Below are 19,583 nucleotides of genomic sequence, written 5' to 3'. Positions count from 1 at the left end.
AGCTCGCATGTGAGCCGCCACTGACCGGCCGGACACTCGTCGGCGGCCCTGTTTGGCTCCGCGACAACACACGCAGCAATAAAGGGGGGAGACGAAAGCAAACTTCCTGTGCAGAAGCTCATGAGAAAGTTTATGAAAGAGAGATGCGCCCGATACGCTGTACAAACACAAACACACATCAATGAAGTGGGAGAAAAATCCGCCCCTCCTTCCGGAGCCCCGCTCTGATTGGCGGAGAGCGCCGTCAGTCACGGGCGCGGGGGGCGGTGTTTGGACCGACCTGGAGTCTGTTCCACTTGGTTTTACGCGCAGCCCGGACAGTCGCGAGTGGACCCGGAGCAGACCCAGGGATAGAGAAAGTGTTGAGTAAACAAGAAGGGAAGGTTTGGAGAAGGTTTGAGAAAAGACTTTTAGAAGAGAGAGAGTTCACACCAGACACCATGTCTCTCACCGGCTCTCCTCCGCTGCTCTCCCCGGGCAACGCTGTCCCGACTTCGGCCACACTTTTCCGCCCCGCTCCGGATGTTCTCCACACTTCCGTCGCCTCCTCGGGCACCTCCAGCCCGGCCCACGCCAACTCCCACTCCATGTCCCCGCGGCTGACCAGCAGCATGCTGAGCGCCTTCCTCCCGGGACACGGGGGCGCGCTGGTGGGCTTGGGCAACGGCGGCTCCGCGCCCCTCGTGTCCGCGGGCGCGCTCGGTGCGCTCGGCGGACTCGGCGCGCTCACGTCGGCCGGACTGACCCCCGGCGGCTCCCCGGTCCTGTCGCAGAGCCCGTCCTCCGGCCCGGGTCTGTGCAGCGAGTGCAAGCTGGTGGAGGTGCACGGCGTGAAGGTGGCGAGCTTCAGCGTGGACGGACACGAGCTCATCTGCCTGCCGCAGGTGTTCGACCTCTTCCTCAAGCACCTGGTGGGGGGGCTGCACACCGTCTACACCAAGCTGAAGCGGCTGGACATCACGCCGGTGGTCTGCACCGTGGAGCAGGTGCGCGTCCTGCGGGGGCTCGGCGCCATCCAGCCCGGAGTCAACCGCTGCAAGCTCATCTCCAGGAAGGACTTCGAGATCCTGTACCAGGACTGCACGAGCGCCAGGTCAGTGGTCCAGTCCCCCCTTCTTAGACTCAGGATCCTCTCCACGAACTTTATCAAACTCTCTTATTTAGCAGTGAAACTTTTTCATCACTTTTAAACTTGAAAATAAATATTTTAAATCCCATTTTTAGTTGAAAATGAAAGAAAACGACATTTATATTAGTCATTTATTGTCATTGAATCAAGTAGAACGAGATCAAGGTTAGTTTTGATTCATCTTTATGAGTAAAGTTGATTTTTAAACTTCCAATAGATCATTCTAACTACCCATGGACAAGCTATAACTTAATAATCGTGATGTTTATAAGCCGTCTGTCTTACACTACAATATTCTGGCTGACAAATTCTCCCCCTTTTCACTGATGCCGGATTAATTAGGAGTGGAAAACTTTGATATCACTGACAAACAAAAACAGAAAATATGTCAGTTTTAAACACCTGACAATGTTTAGAGATGTATTATACCAATGAGTGTGAAGCATGTATTTTAATATCCCCATCATAGCGATGCTGACCTGGTTCGTCACCTGTCCAGCTTCCCCTGATCTGAAGGGTGTTCATTTTAATCATTTATTTAAAAGTAAAGCACCATCTTTTGGTCAGTATATACATTTTTAAATTTAGAATGACAAATTTATTCTCAGGTTTCTATTCATCCGCTGCATTTCATATTGAGGCCAATTCATTGCTTGAATGAAGAGCAGTGGCTTGAACTCTAAACAAACAAACACAAATCTTAATGGTTTTTATCAAAATCGTTTAAGGTTGTTTGTTATGTCAGATATGTTAAGTCATTGTGTTGATATAATGTCAACTCAAAAGCTCATAACGGTTCTACCTCTTATATTTCCAAATATATGTAATCCATATATCAGTTTATATTTAAAATATTTTAGTTTTCTTTGCAGAAACATATTAAAACGACCACATTTGTAATGTATAAATGATGAATTGGCTATAAACCTAAAATGAATCGGCAGATTATTTTTCTTCCTCCTGTCCATTTTAGTTCTTATCAACACTTTTACATTCAGCTTCAATCCGTCCTTCCACATTCATTACCTCGTCTTCTAATGACTAAGCTCGGATGATATTGTTGGCATTCGTCACCACATCCGCATCGACTTCTTTCAACATTCTGGAAACTTTAAAAAAGTTGTTATTTTCTTTAGACAGGGTTTCATTTATGTTCCACTGCTCAGACTGGCTGATAATTAACTTTCGTAACTTGTCGGAGGCTCTCGTGTTTTAAACGGAGCTCACGCTCAATACTTGTGCAAAGTTGAAGAATTTAACTTCTATTTTTGACTCTTTCTCTCACGCTCACCTTCATATCTTAGAGCCCTGCCACAGCCGCACACACACACACACACGCACACACACACACACCAGTAGTTTATTTTTGTCTTTGGCTAATTGTCTCTTCTTCTTTATCATCCCTTCGGTCATCTGTCTCTCCATCTCAATCACCCTGTGTGTGTCTTCTCCGTCTCTTTCTCACACACACTCACACAGCGGTACTTGTCAGGGGTAATAATGAATCATGTGAATGCACATGGAACAACACGGCTGGAGAGCTATTGTTGTCCAATGCACTGCGAACACACACTCCCCTCGCTCAAATCATATTGGCATTCCTCTAATGCCTCGCTCGCTCTCTCCCGCCTCTTCAGAGCTCTCTCGCCCTATCTTGACATTATTCTCTGGGGAAAAAAAAAAAAAGGAATCGTAAATGCTGAAAATAAAAGAGCAAACTCCCACTGGGCTCCTGCATACTTCAACTTCTCGGTCACTGTGAGTTGACCTGCAGGCATCCGCGAGGGTCCATTTTTGGGCGGATGAACGTCAACATGTGCCTCTCTTTTGCTTCATTCATTTAGCTTATGTGTCACACATTTTTACTGAACCGTCATTATTAAGTCATAGCCAAGTCAAAACCAGTACCAACAGTCGTTCATCCTTATTTACCACATTTCTTATCACATCATGGACTTTTTCTACGGACACTATTCAACTTATTCTTCAACTTAGGCCTCAAAAGATCACTGTAGACAACAGTGGCTGAAGAGAGATGGGCAAGAAGTATGCCTAAAAAAAGGTTTTTGCTCCATCAAGTATTTAAAGCCAGTTCAAAAAGGTCCTGGGGTATTAAATCTACAAGTGAACGTTGTGTTCTGTCACCAAATTCACTTTTGAAGGACCAGCAGTCTTAATTTGAATCAAATCCAAATATTATATATACTATTTTTCGGTTGGAATTAGAGAAGTTGTCGCCCAAACGACTGTATTCTGCTTCACTTGCCACCTATTGGTGTTGTGTGTTTGTGTGTGAGCGATCGATATTGAGTGACAGGAGGGAGGGTTGCTGATGTCGGGAGTGTTATTCTAGGCTCTTCTTATCACGACAGGCTGTTAGAGCGTGCACACACATAAACATCAACGCAACAAACACACACTTTTAATGATGGAGGTCATATTGTCTTCGGCGCTGGGGTAGAAACGCTATTTCAGTTTGTTGAACCATCGCAGCTATACACACACTCTCACTGGCAGAATAATATCAACACACACTCAGCATGAGCTCCTTTGATCAATTTGGTGTTTTTCCTTCCTTTACATGGAGCATTAAGTTATTTTAATGGAGCACAGTGGTTTGTAAAATACACACAGTTGTTTTGGATTCTCTCTGAGGTATGTTTCAGTGTGTGTATGTATGTGTGTGTGTGTGCGTGTGTGTTGGTCGAGCGAGAACAAACAGAGCTATCAGTTGTCACACCGGTTCAGGTTACAGTTTTGTGTGTAGTGTGCAGTACTGTTCATATTTGTCACAACGTGTCTGTTTTTGTGCGTGTGAGTTGGCTTTGGTTCGAGTGTGTGTTTGACTGGGTTTTGTGTGTGTGTGTGTGTCTGGTTTCAGCTCCTCTTTGTGCTCCTGGTTAATTGATAAAGGTTAAAATGTTGGCTGGCAGGAGGATGAGGTCAGTGAGTCTTAGAGGATCAGACGGTGTTGAACGTCACAAAGCGGCAACAATTTATCATGTGCATCAAGAACCGTGTGATTCTGATGGTTTATATTTTCACATCAGTTATTAAATGTGCCTGTTTGCTTGAATTTAACAATAGAACACTTATTTACGTCTCTTAACAAAAGTTATTCAGTGACTTTTACATTTCTGGTGTTGCCCGTCTGGACGGGTGACCTGTCCAGGGTGTCCCTCGCCTCACGCTTCAGCCCCCAATTAACCTTTAAAGTGAAAGTCAGCAGAGAATGAATGAATCAGTGTATTTTCTTGATGTCTGGCCAATAATGTCCTACATTTAAATTGAGGGATGAGCGATATTAAAAAAAAACCTTCTTTCATGTTAAGGATGATTTTATACCACTATAACAATATACCAAGTTATAGTTTTTCATAGAATAACTTGATAAGGTACTGTTCTTCTCTCACATAATTTTATGTTGATTAAAATTTCAGAAATCAATACCAATATCAGTGGATTCTACGATAGTTTGATACTTTTAACCCTATACTTTTTAATTACACAACTTTATCAACTAACAAAACCAACCATTAATCATTTTACATTCAGAGTGATGGTATATATACAAGAATTATAGGTTAAAATCCAGAATTTTCCACTGAATAGAACTTGATCCATGCACAAAAACTCAGCAACTGCCCTATTCATTGTTTTGGCTTCATCTGAATACGCGTCATATTTTCTTTGCCTTTTTCAAAAAGTTCTGTGACTCTTGGCTGCAGTCTAGGGTTCTCTTACTTCTGGTCAGTGTCACCCGACTGATACTGTCAAGGAAAAAAGAAAAATAAAGTTTTATTTCAAATAGCATCATCAAAGCAACCCAACCTCTCATAATGTTTCATTATTTAACATTAAGTTAACCATCATGTTAAAAGTATAAGAAGCCAACATCTCTGTAGTTAGAATCTCTCGCTTAATGAACATGTTAGTGAACTTGTGAAAATTCTTGGAGAGGAAGACTTCAATATTTAAAACATGTGAGTACATCAGTAGAGTTTTCACTTTAGTTGCTCTTTAAATTCACTCATTTTGAACTTTTTCAACAATTCAGGATGTCTTTTAAGTGTTTGGCGAGGTTTGAAGATTTGCGTCCTTTAGTTTCGTAACTTCACAGTCACCGTTTGCAGGTCAGTTTTAATGGTTAATTATTACTTCACATTCATCAGCAGTAATTTAAAGTATTTCCAAACGGGACTCGTTCTGGCAGGTTTATCAATAAGACAAGCTGTCTTGTTTTACTTCATATTGTAGGACATATTTCTTTGAGAGGTAATCTGGACCCTTTGGTTCTGTCATGTGTGTACAGGTTTTGTCTGTTGGTAACGAATTGGTACCAAAGTATTCTTGTTACAACTGCAGTCTACACTGTGCAAATTTGTTTGAATTGATAAAATGATGCTGGAAACCAGATTCACCCACCGCAGTTTGAAGTGGTAGAGATCAGATTGTTGCTTTCTTTGGCCCCATTTACACATGCTCACTTCAATGTGTATTTCGGATCAGATTAGTATCGGATATCAAAAGTTAGTAAAGTCACTTCAAAGAGCTTTGACATCTGATCCCAAAAACGACGTACAGACGTGATCTAGATCTTCTTGCAAGAACCTTTTGACCTGCAAGTGTCACTTCCACAACGTGCAGGAGCAGAAACCATAGGAAAGCAGCGAGAGAATCTGTCTTTGGTTCAATATCATTGATATAATTTCATTTCATTCTCAACAATTGCTGAGGCTTTATTAACTTGAGTACGTAAACAGAAGCAAAAGTAAATGAAGTTCTTATTGGACACGCACTGTACATATCTGATGTCAATCCTCACTTTGTGACCTCACTTTCCCAGCAGGTGTATCATCATTTCTCCTTCTTCTTGAACCGTAAAGAGAGTCTTTGTCTACTGGGAAGTGAAAAAAACGTCTTTTTTTTTTTTTTTTTTTTTTTTACTTCTTAACATTTTAATTATTGTTTAAAAACTTCAGAAAAGCCAGCACAACTACTTTTAAAACCAGCATGCACTTGTGATCTTGACCGACTCGTCAAAAAACTGCATTAAACCAGTCGGTTGAGGATGTAAATAACAGTTTCATCTGCTAGTTGTTTTATGATTGAGGCTCAGTAGCAGGTTCATTATCCATCAATGCCACGGTTCTGAAAAACTGTTCATGAAACAAACCACAGAGATGAAATGAAAAGTTAAGGCACCAGCAGCAAACGTCAATGAAATCAAAGGATCAAAAATGTCTTTCATTTTCAAAGAAGTTGCTGATCTTTCAATCAGTTCCCAAAGAGTGCAGGAATAAAGTTCACTATTGCTTTTTTTTCCGAGTGTTTCCTCAACCTGCTCAATTAAACATCTAACATATAGTGGATTATAAACACTAGTGGATCCATTTGTAACCATATAGACAATGCCTTTCAAGTTAATAACAAATATTCTGTTTTTTATGGGATTTTTTTGTCAATTCAATGGCCTTATTCTTATGAGGTTGCTAAGTATGTCATATTAAATGGCCATTTACTCACTGAAATTGACAAATTGATTATATAAATTTTTTTTTTTTTTTACACATTCACGAAAATACTGAAACCTTCGACAAACACAGTTACATTTAAGTGATTTTTAGCGGCAGGTAGGATGTGAATTTTGTTTCCAGTCATCTTTAAGTGCACTATAATAAATGATTATTTTTTTTATTATATTGTTCTCTCGAGTGTGTGTCCGTGTGTGTCCATGTGTGTGTGTGTGTGTGTGTGTGTGTGTGTGTGCTGGAGCCCCTCACTGCGAAGAGGAGATGGTTTCATGCTTCACTTAGCAAACCCACAGAGTTGCCAGGGCGAGAGACATCCACACAGAACTGTGAAGATGCTCTCTCTCCCCCTTGTGCTTTCTGCATGAAAACAGATAGAAGAGCATGAGGGATCCCACAGAGAAATAGAGGGAGAGGTGAAGATCAAAGAGAGAAATATGACCCACTGTCACCGATGAAAATAACCAATCCTCCCTTTGTGCATGTGTTTGCCAAAGAAAGCTATGTTTGTGGGGACAAATGTTTTGGGACACGGAGCAGGGCTGTGTGCGGTCGGACGTTACACTAATGATTTTAGGTGAAGTTGAAGTGATAATAAGTTGAGGTAAAGTAGAACAACAGTCTTTGTTAAGACACATGATCTATCTGGAGAAGTCGACTGTTGAGAATACATGATGTCCTCACAAAGAGAGTTGTCCAAATAGACGGGTGTGACTAAAGTTAAAAGAGAATGGAGAGTAGCGTCAGTGTGAGTGTGTGTGTGTGTGTGTGTGTGTGTGTGTGTGTGTGTGTGTGTGCACGTCTTGGAAGATAAGGTTTCACAAAGGCTGTTTCCAACTTCAGGCTCAATTGAAAAGACAGACAATGAAGGTGATGTAAAGTGAACGAGGGCTCAAGTTTGAACTTGGACTCTTTGTAGTTAAACGTAGAAACATGGCGGAAATGTGCATCTGCATAATCCGCCCTGACTCTTTCTTTTATTAACCTTTTAATGGAAAGTTTGGATTTGACCATCAAACAGCAGTAGGTGAACTCTGCAGAAGTACCTATTGATTTCCAGGCTGTGGCTTTTAAGTTTAATCTATGGATCTATATAAAAATATTATTATTATTATTGTCTATTAATATTTATTATTTTCATCAATGAATCTCAGACATACCTGCAGGCTTGCCCAAGGGATCAGAAACATTCCTGCGTCAGAGTCTAGAAGTGACATCTCCAAAAGTCTTTTAAAAGTTGTTATTGCCTTTTACTGGGATCCCATAACACTAAGAATTCAACAATATGTGCAGCCCTTGGCTTTTATTTATGTGGCCCTCATGACAATGTTCTCCTTTTTTAATTAAATTCCATGTAATAAAGCACATCTTATGTATAACACACTGTTATGGTTGTATTGAGGATATATCAATATAATTAATATAAAATTCAATAATTACCAATTAAATGATAACTTAATTTTTTTTTTTGTTTGACGGTCCCTCACATTCTATGTAGCCTCTTAGAAAACAATACGCACACAGAAACTCACTTGTTCTAAATATTGATCACTTCCTCCTCCACCATTTTATGTCAGCAAGTGTCAACAAATATATAAATGTATAACTATTTTTATTTGGTGAAGCTCTAAGTTGATTCTCAGGAGGATGACATGCTGTGCCTTGATGACTCTTATGATTTCAATCTCATCATTATACAGCTTTTCTTATCACTAAATCTGGCAAATAAAATGTTTATAATTGAGTCATGAGTTAAATAATGTCGTAATGTATCTCATATTTTAACTCTTGGTTTCAAATGTGTGCGTCCCAAAGCCAACATGTGTCGTCGTTAATGTGTTAACATTGTTCATTTGTACACAATTCAACTGTAATTCAGTTTACAGCAAGTAAAGTACTGAATTTAATCTACAAGTTTGTCCTCGGAGTCGCTCAGATGAATGCAGGAATAAGCATCATTAACTTGTTTTATACTCAAAGCAACATTCATTGCTCCTCTAATGGCCACTCTCATGCTCTTTTCTAATATACTTATATAATGTAATAATTTTGATCGTCTTTATGTATTTTCTCCTTCATTTTTTATATAAAAGATTCAGCCAGTTGTGGACAAATTCCTGCTGATGAAGAAGGGAAGGGACGGGGAGGTAAGGGAGGAAGAGGAGGGTGTCGTCTGCAATGAAATTATTTGATGCTGTGAAGACACACACACTTAAACACACAACGTCTCTCTCCTAGGTGCACTTAGCAGATTGGTTTAAAAATCGCATTAGGGAGTGTCACAACAGCTTTTCCTCTCGTTCACCAGGTAATCTCTCCATCCTTCCTTTTCCTCCTTTCACCTCCTCTCTCGCCGTTCGTCTTCCTCCGCCTCCCCTCTTTCAACAACTCAGAGCTGGATGGCACTTTGATTTATGGTTTTTCTTTTGTGTAAAACATCTTTTCACGAGATACGGCAGCTGAGGGAGTGGTGGATGAAGATCAGGACTTCAAAGAAACAACAATTAAAAACATTTTTTAAACATTTTTTAAACATTTTAATTACATCTCCACATCTCATGTTCTTGTTTCATATAACATTTTTTTCTCATAATGTTGGACTTTTTTCATATTTGGAAGTGTATTTTTGTTGTGCATTTGAAAACTGATATGAACCATTGTAGCTAAAAACACAAGCAAGTTCTTACTGTATCTTCTTGCATTATTCCTCAACAGTTGAGCTCTTGCTGCCTCCTCCTGTTCCCTTGCTCTTCTCCTATGTCCTTAATCCCTTGTTCTTTACCATCCTTCTTTCCCCTCCAATCTTTTTGTCATTTCCCCTCCCTCTTACCCTTTCTTTCCCTCCCCTCGCTCCATCTTTCTCTTTGCCTCCACCTGGTGTTATCTCTCTATTTATTGTGACAGCTTGTCAGAGATGTGTGTTAGAAGAGGGGAAGGGGAAAAAAAGGCGACTGACAGATTTACAGTCGAGGGCGAGCGTCATCGGCAAACGGCACTATCAAAAAGAGCGAGGGAGAGGAGCAGGTCAAAGGCGAAGGAGGAGATGAAAGAAAGGAGAGGAGGAGCTGAGGGAGGGTAAAGAGAGGCCAGAGGGGGATGACAGGTGATGTTTGTGTGCTTTGGTTCCGACAACATGTTATTAATAAAAACAAGGATGAAACGCAATTATCATTTTTTAAACGCACAAGAGTGTGTGCGTGTGTCTTTTAAAACTTAGACACTGTGTCATTACGCAAAATAATTACAGCCAAAATCAATTAAAAAACATGACAAGAGCATACATGTGTGTTTCCCACCCTGTCTTACAGACAACATAGTATTAACAGGCTCTAATGCAACCCTCACACACGTGCTTTTATTAGTCATGTAGACTTTTATTTCTGTATTGACGTGTCTTTTTTTTATTGTTTTCTTTTCTCTTGAAACAATTTGTGCCTCATATGAGGAGCATGTGTTCGCTCGCAGCCACCCAGCTCTTCTCAAACTCCCTTCAAGACAGCATGTTATTAATGAAAATGTATAATAATCCATTTAAAAACATGTCATCATGATTAGAATAATAACAGTGGTTAAACTGACTGAGACGTTTATGGAAGACGAAGTTCTCATCATTCGTCCAGCGTGGGAGTTTGTGCGCGCCCGTTTGTGTGAGCCTGTGTGTGTGTGTGTGTGTGTGTGTGTGTGAAAGCAAATAAACTCGTCAGCTGCAGTCCATCCTCCGGAACCCATTTTTGTGTCTCCTATTGTTTATTAACTGAAGCATTCTGAACAAGAGCAAGTAGGAGAGAAACATTTGACAGATTTGTCAACTAAATTGCTGTTTTATGCCCCAGATGTATTTTACCTTCCCGTCAAAATCTCACCATAGAGTCTGAACTGAGGCGTTGTCACAGCCCAAGTTCTAAAACACTCACAACAAACCACCTGAGTCTTTCTATGAAATCAGTTCAAGTGCTCGCCTCTGCGTCCTGCAGTTGACCCGTCCAGGGACTCATCCCTCACCATTAGGACTTTCTGAGGTTCTGAAGGTGGTTAAAGCCTTTTTTAGAGAAATACTTAGTTGTAATCTCACGTACAAATAGCAGTTTTTCTTGAAAATGGAAAGATAAAGAATATTACTGATGTGGTAATTAAAAAAAAAATTACTATACATATTAGGTCAAGTCATTCATTTCAAACTTCACTCATTTTCTACTCATCCTCATGTCGACAATCTTAAGCAATCTTATAAATATAGACTTGCTGAAGTTTTTCTGGAACAATTCCTATTATTTAGGGACCTGAGTGAGGAAACAGCCAGCTGATTGGCTCATTGGACTGGTGTCTGGAGGTGAGGGTGGACCCCATGGTACATGATACGAGCCTAAAGTCTGTTTGTAAGTAAATTTGCAGAGAAATCGAAACGTTACTGATTTAAATAGTCCGGCAGCTAACCTTCGACACCAGGAGCGGTTGTGGTTTGCGTTAACACACACCAAAAGTTTTTTATTCGGCTAATATAAGTACATCTACAACTTGTTTGTTCTGCGAGGCAATTTTTGTAAATGTCCAGCTGAGTCAAACCTTTTATCTTCTAGTTACAAATAGTAACCATGGAGCCACTTCCTGTCATAAGGCCCGCCCATTAAAGTAGATTGGTCAAGGATTTCATTTCAGCCAGCTGTCAATCAAAACAGCTGATTCTGTGTTTTGAAGACCGCTGAATTAAACCAATGAAACGACCCGAATGTACAATACGTACAAAAAACAACAACTATAGAAGAAATGTGAAAACAACTTAGACTTTGGGAAAGTTCTGGAAAATTTGGAAGATACTTTGGGACTAAATATAGGGACTTTGTTTTGAACGACTGGATGAGGATTTATTCATTTTAATTTATATTTTTGTTGTTAACTGTTAAGTAATGATGAAAGATATATTTAACATTAAATAAATAATCATCTCCAACAATTAAAACACATTTCAACCGGCTTGATTGTTTTCTTTTTTTATTTCTTCCCCTTTTGTTTTTGTTATTTTCCTGTCAGGAAACTTCAAATGTAATAGAAGGATCTCAACACAGCTGTCAAACATCCGAGAAATAATAAATCAGTTACTGTATAAGACATGATTTCTTAAGCAGTTAAATCCAAACAAAGTTTGCTGTGGATTTATGAAAACATTATTTTCCATGGCTATGATCTTGTCATTCAGCAGCCGGCTCCATCTAAAGTGTTTGCATGTTAACTTTTGTCTGTGCGAGAGTTGTGTGTGTCCGCTGTGTGTGTTCGTACAAACCACCGCTTTGATAGCTTGTCATTGAAGGGATCCGGTCCACTGTAATTTTCTACTCAAAAGAGAACAAAACAACAATACATGCTTCGCTGTCAAAGAAAAGTGTGCGCTCCAGCAGTTCATGCTAGTCAGGGAAGCAACTTAGTTTGCACTCAAATTAAGTTTTCTGCCGTTATCATTACTCATTTGTCTCTTTTCTCTCACTTCTTTTTATGTTTGACATATTTGTGTCACAAATAAATCACCGCACTCAAGTAAAAAATAGAGGCAGCGAAGAAGCGGGAAAGATGGATGGATGATGTATGGTTTGTTTAGCGTCACACACATCCCTGGATTTCCCTGAAATACCAAACACCAAAGATTTCCTGTCTCAATAGATCCTGATTCATCTTAGCCAGAGTCAATCTAGTGAATCACTGGAGGTTTGGACAATAAGGGCAGGAGGCTTGGCGGGGGAAAAAAAACTGATTAACTACATAACCTGCAGGATTATGATAAAGTTGGCTTAAATTAAAATTAAGCTGCAGCTAAAGCCAGTAAAGTCACACGCTGCCACTTGGCATAAAACCACAGTCAAACCAATAAAACCACAGAGTGTAACATGAAAGCAGAGCGGAATAAAAAGCAGTCACACATGAACACACGAACACTCTTCATTCATTAACACACTTTTTAATTATGCCAGACCGCTTCAAGTTTCCTACAAGGGTTGCTTTCCAGTATCCCTGTAGTCTTTTTTTTTTCACAGTTTTTTAAGTCAATTATTTAACTTATGTCACCATCAAAGTTGATCCACATTTAACATTTTTCCTCACTTTTATCTTTATATAACTTTTATTTTAGATGAACAATTGTATGCACAAAGAACCTCAGTGTCACATGTGGAATCTCTGTGTTACAATTAGGAAACAAAGGTGGATAAAATATATACAAATGTCAACAATCAAAACAATATTCAATAAAGTATATACTTTAAAGGTCAAGATAAAACTGATAACACAACAGGAGTTCCAGATAATCAAGGAAAAGCCTGAACATGTAAAAACGTCTTAAGATGTTTCTTAAAGGAGTCAGTAGACTCCATCAAGCGCAAAGAGAGAGGAAGATTGTTCCAATAAATAAATAGAAGAAATAACTTCATGATATCAATATATACAAGTACTAGTTTTACTCTGGTTGTTTATGAGTCTGGGAGAGTAAACAGAGTTTTACCAACCAGTACTACCAAGCAAGAAGCCAGACACTGCCGGGTTTTAACTAGGAACCTTCCTGCACTGTGCATGTAGCAATGGCCACATTCCTAACATACAGTGAATGTACCGGAAAGTTAAAGATGCATTTAAAATGGATCCAAGAAAATCCCTGCTACTGTTTTACATCTTAAAAAATAAATCTCGGTACTTGCTTCACAGAAGCTCCTCGTCAGAGAGTCACCAGTTGCGACTCTTCGGGTGAGCGATGCCCGTTTTTTTTTTTCTTCTTCAATCGCACTCAAACGTGTAAAATCTTGGACACGGCAGTTAAACAGCTGCTGATAGTGGCTGAACTAGCTGGCGGGCCGCTAATCTGAGCCTCCATTAATCATTGATTCACTATCTGTCTGTAACTGATATGTAAATAGCATGTTTAACCTCCATTTACATGTGTGTTTGTGTGGCCTCACCGGTGTGTGCGTCTGTGTGAGAAAGACCAAGTGTGGGAGTGCGGCGCAGAAGGAGGAGGGGAGCGCTTTCAAGTTACAAAAGAAGTTAATTAAAAATGAAAAAAGAGCGATGGGAGGGAGGAGAGGGAAGACGTGAGTGGACGGAAGCAGTTAGGGGGGTGGACGGAGGAGGAGAGAGGGAGGGAAAAAAAGAGGTATGGAATGGAGGGAGGGAAGCAGTGTTTTATTGAAAACTGGTGGACAAACAGTGTGTAATTGGCTGGGGCTGCAGGGGCTAAAGGAGAGGTTCAAAGAGAGGAAAGAGAGAGATGGAGAGCAAATTAACAGATAGTGGGATGACGGGGGGGGGGAAGGAGAGGAAAAAAGAAAGTGTTGACTAAGAGAAAGATCAGTGGATAAACTCCACCCGAGTGTTGGACTGTAAGATAGCTGAGCGTATGCAGGCACTTAGAAAGAGGAGATTAAACGGACGCTGTATTGTTGAACACAGGTACAACTTAATAAAACTCCTGGAGACAATTTAGTTCACTTGATTCACCGATTCAAACGAGAGCAAAAACAACGACCACGTAATGTAAACTGTGCTGCTTAACACCAATGATTTGTTCACTATGAACGTACTAACAAGACACTAGAGGGTAGATCTCTGCTGGCATTTTTGCCTAAATGATTATTGTTCTAACACTTATTTTACCAATTATTTTCTTATTGAAAGAGTTTTCGTAATTAAATTTGGTCGCTCAACCTAGTAGAAACCAAGTCTAAGTCTTGTAATCCAGACTCATTGTTCCACCTTAAGATACTACCGAGTAGTGATGGGTTGATGTGGTTTCATTACAACAGCTGATAAGAAAGAACAGCTGATGAGGTTTCATAATACAGTGTCCTCACCTTCAGAGGCCACCAGATGGCAGTCTCTGCTCTATAATCTTGGGTTCTTAACTACCAATTTTTAAATTATCTTTGAACTGAGAGCGGTATCGACTGTCATTAAACCTCTCTAAAATATAACAACAACCTAAATATCAGAAAATGGATGTTTTCAAAAGGAAAAAGGGAATTATTGTTTCTTTGCTCTACTTATTACCCAAAATGTTACGGGGCTGGAGCATCTGCATGAGTTTAGTTATCAAGCGTGGGGTCGTCACACCTGAGGTAAATAAGGATTCAATTATATTAGCATTTAGTGTGTGTGTATGGGTGTGTGTGTGTGCTGACTAAGGCTTATCAGATTCTCAAGGGGCGAGAGAAAAGGCAGCAGAGAGAGCGAGGCTTGAAAAAAAGAGGATAGAGGTATTCGCTCTCCCCCTGTCTGATTGAATGGAAGCTGAAAGGTTGTGACCTCTTTCTAAACACTCCACGGTTCTCAGCATTAATCAAATAACACTCACACACACTTGGCTGACCTTCACACTCTTGCATGCACACTGACCATGTATATGCTTAAAGTCGAGCGGTCTGCGACGCATACGTTGGAGCGACACGTATGACACACGCTGCCAGGTAGACGCTCACACACTGTATGTACAGTGTCAGCGGCCGCGTATATGTTTAGAAGTTCTCCTTGTGTGTGTGTGTGTGTACTTGTGTGTGGTCGTAATGGTGACATCTGCACCGTTGGCTAAACAGCTTGCGAATATGCTGATAAAAACAACGCTGGCAGCCAAATTTACAACACCTATAAAACACACACACATAAACACACACACGTACACTCGGAGGGCGTATTATGGTGAGATTTACGGTGTGTCTGTGTGTGTGTTTGGGTTTATTGCAGTTTACAGGACAGCAAGAGCGTCGATGTAAGCAGCCGAGGAAAGTGTCCGACAGGGATGTGCGTCGTTTGAAAAGGACACCCAGACTTGCATGTAATCTTGGTTTTGGCGCAGTAAAATAAATTGTTCGCGGCTTTGTTCATGGCTACAGGTGTTTGTTTGTTTTTCGCCCTCTGAAGTTCCTCTACATCAATTCATTCTCAATTGATTGTCAAATTGGCAGCAATGTTTTACAATCTTTAACGCTGTGTCAGTTGCAAGTAGAGAATGTTTATGTATTTAGAATTCATTTGTAATATTGCAATAGCTTTGATCACATAATAAAAATTCACAATGAGAAAATAATGTAAAATGTGTTTATCGACGCACAGATGAGATGAATTTAGTTTGCTGTGCAGGAAAAGATTCTGTGACTTAAGTGGCCCGATGAGAGGAGGTCAGCGAGGGTCAGGAAAGTATAAGCTGATCTTGAACCAAGAAGTTTTGGTCCTTAGTTAGCAGAGCCGACTGTCTCAGGGTTCTGATGTCGAGTAGTGCTGAAATCCAACATACTTTCAATGTTTAGGGGAGCACTTTGGCTGCGGCACAAACAACCCACTCAATTTTGTCAGGTCCTAAATAGTTGCAGCGTAATACCGCACAGTGATGCACGTCGTGTGGACTCAATTACATCACGAAACAGCAGAAAATGTTTTCTATATTAGAATATTCAGCTCAGTCAAAAGCAGCTGTTATCTTAATTTATGTTTTCTAGATAATATAAACCCCCTTCTGTGGTATTATCAGACTGCTGCTACTGTGATTAAAGGAAAAAGGGTATCATTAAACCCATTTAATGCAGCAATAAATGGGATACTTATAGATAAATCTAACCCTTTGATTTTTTGTTTTTTATTCAAACCAAAATCTCTTTAAAGTTGCAAAATAATATAAACATTAAGAAGTGAAAGAGAGGTCCTTAAAGCAGGCGTACAAAAGTAAGCAGTAGCTACTATTATTTAAAGATGTTTGTGTGCAAGATGTTTGAAATAATAATTAGCTGCTCTTGAACACACCATCACACCACAAGGATTACCAGGCGCTACTTTCTGATCTTCAGTAATTTACCAATTATCTTCTTCTGTGCACAAACTTGATAAACCACAAAATCCCCATGTCAGCGTTCATAACGTTTCAGGGAGATTAGCATGAGGCCACCTTAATTGTCGGGTTGTACGTCGGGAACTGTGTTACTCATTAAGGCTCATATTGTTTATGGCTATGAAATCCAGAGCAGACATCAAGATGGGGAACTTCCTTCCTTTTCTTAATAAACACAGGCCTGTGTGCCTATGGGCAAAGCACTGTCCCCCCAGATTCCAGTCCAGTCGTCTTTGTGGCAGCGCAGTGTGGTTGTGGAAGTGTGGGAGTGTGAGAATTTTCTTACAGGAAGTCATTAAAATGAGCATAAACATGCTCATGAAACATTTTTCCGGTATAAATACGGCACCATTCTTAAAAAGAGCCAGAGCTTTCAGTGCAGAAATAAAGTGTTTTTGCAGTTTATCAGAAGTTTTTTTTTTATAGCGTCTAACTCACACAGAGTAAATTTAGACTTGGCCTGGGACATGGACAGAAGGAAAGAGAGCGTTGTGGTCATTAGGAAAAAAAGCTGGGAACCTGATGTTGGGTCACAAGCTGCATTTTAGAAAGCCGAGCCACCTGATGGACACGGCATGTGGACAAGTTGCTAATAAGTAAGACGATTTTCAAAGAGATTTATGGAGAATGGTCAGTTTAAAATATTATTACCAGACGTAGGACTATAAAAATATTTAATTTGATGATTTAACCATTTAGATCTTCACGGAAGTGCTGTAGAAATCCAAGGGTAACGTAAACACTATTCTTAGAGTGGGCATCTCATGAGGGAGAGATCCCAGGAGGCACCTAGACAAGATTCCCGTATCACCTCAAAATGCTTGCTAAGATAGGAGAAGCATTTCTATTTCAACCTCCTCCACAATGAGATGTCTCTATAAGATAGACTTTCAACAGAAACAACTCATTTTGTTGGCCAAAGATAAAAGGCAAGATCAACCTTGAGCTGTTCCCCTTCTTTCTCCACCATGAAAGGAGACCATTCATTTATCTATCTTCTAATCTTTGACTCCTTCCATCCTTCCCTCACAAGTGAACAATACCCTTAAAACTTGAACCACCATTAACTTAAAGTGATCTTTTCTTGGAACCATCTTTACCTTAACACTTTTCCAGGGTCATGGAACTGAACTAGATAGACTTAAAGCTTGACTTGTTGTAACTCTATGGTCAAGTGCATTCACACTTTTTACTGCATCAGGTAATTCTACTTTCAGGTAAACTACTCAACCTACAAAAGAAAATTCTGGGCCATAACACAAAAATGTCCAATGTATTGAAGTTTCCAATCAGTCCACACAAGTAATACGCTGCTATTACATGTATCCAGCTATTACCACAAATCTAAAAACTACTTTTCTAAATGTGGGCCAAGCAAGGCAATCACCGAACAGTTGTTCTAATATGGCACACCATGGACAACCCACTGGCCACTACCCATGATACACCTGTTAGTTCACAGGTGTGTCATGCATAATTTTTTTGCAGGCTTCTCTGCCTTGTTCAATTGCTAACCAAGAACCAAGATCTTGGTCATAATACACTGTTCCTGTCACGGCTGGAGTCATTTCCTTGCTGTAGTCTGCAGTAGAACACATAGCTCAAAATATACCACAGGAATTCTATCCATGGAATCATTACAAGAATCACTAACGCTGGTCATTGTAACTGTGAACCAAGTGACACATATGCTCACACATTTCTAATCTATGTTTTTGTTAAATTCCCCATTTATCCTGATTAAATCTGACTGAGCCCTTGTCGTCACTGACAGGAATACTTGAGGGATTTTCGTCTGCAGCCAAAGTTCTCATCCGAAGAGAAAAATGTTGTCTAAAGGGTGGGCAGAGCAGTTGTGATAATAAAAGCCTAAATGTGATTATAATTGAATAAAGGGGCGTGTGGGTAAACACACTGATGGAAAGAGAAGAGGCCGGGTTCCATCTGGATCAGATGGGAGAAAAGAAAACACTGAAACGGTCTATAGAAACAAAATCCATCAACTGTTTTCAGTAATATATCACTCATATGGCAACTACGTTCTATTAGCTTTGTTAACCTTTACTAAGCAATAAAAGAGTGCTTATTTTCTCCTTAGATAAGTTTCAATCCTTAAAAGTCTGAGACCAAAATTTCCTGTCAGGTCATCTCATGTTGCTCACTCCTCCTCCCCCATCCCTCGCTCTCTGTGCTTCAAATTAGACAATGAAAACAATGAATTTGGTGTCTGTTTCTCTCTGTGTCCTGCCCTCCCCCACATCTTTTTCCCTTCTTGTTGCCCTTTTCTCCTCTGCCTCACTGACCCGTGTCACTCTCTGTAGATTTTAACTTTGTTTTGGGTGACTTTAGTTTAGCGTTCTTAATCTCAGCTTCCTTTCTTGTCGTTTTTCTATTAAGTGTTCCCGATATCCTCTCATTTCCATCGTTCTCGGAAAGAATCTCTCTTTCCCTCACCCATTTTCTGTCTCTCCCTTTCTCTTTCTGTGTGATTTCATGCTCCAGCTGCTCCATTATCATTCTGTCTAAGGTTGTGTTAACATCAACAAAACAGCTTCACATACACTGATAGACAGATAGACAGATAGTCTGACATTCAGACGGGTGCATCCCACTTATTTCTCATTTCCTTCTGAGGAGGGCTTCGTCAATGTTTTACCCAAATGCTGGTTACTATCAACTTATTAAAGTTGGACGACCATGGGAAGAAGCCCACTTGACTAACTTGATCTTTTTTATTTCTGTAGTAACAAATTTTCATTTGATTCCTGCTAATAGAAACACAGTTGAAAATGTTTTTGTTTTTCCCATCTGATAAAAATGAATGGAAAGGTCTTTCTTGCTTTAATTGCCTGTCAGTTCTATAGTCAGGAAATTCCAATAGGTCTGTTTGTCTGTCTTTGGTTCTGTTGACTATCTTGTTCTTGTGATCACAGTGTATAGTACTCTGTTCGACTACATTTTTATCTGTAAATGAGAGATTAAATAGTATATTTATTGTGTTTCTTTTCCCATCACATTCATTTTTAGAAATAATAAATCGTCCCTCTCCTCTTTTTTCATGTTTATTTGA

At 40.0% G+C, this 19,583-nt stretch overlaps 1 protein-coding gene across 1 annotated transcript in view; it reads left to right on the top strand.

The window, feature by feature from the left end:
- The first annotated feature begins 320 nt into the window (after positions 1-320).
- The window catches only part of dachb (dachshund b), a 70,134-nt gene continuing 50,871 nt past the window's right edge, over positions 321-19,583 (top strand). The window contains exon 1 of the mRNA XM_087789669.1: positions 321-1,093. Coding sequence (XP_087645795.1) covers positions 441-1,093 — 653 coding nt within the window. The 5' untranslated portion in view covers positions 321-440. The remainder of the gene's footprint in view (positions 1,094-19,583) is intronic.

Source organism: Callionymus lyra, chromosome 4 (genome assembly GCF_982586985.1).
Source record: "Callionymus lyra chromosome 4, fCalLyr1.hap1.1, whole genome shotgun sequence".
NCBI lineage: Eukaryota > Metazoa > Chordata > Actinopteri > Syngnathiformes > Callionymidae > Callionymus > Callionymus lyra.
This window is presented reverse-complemented; position numbering and strand designations above follow the sequence as displayed.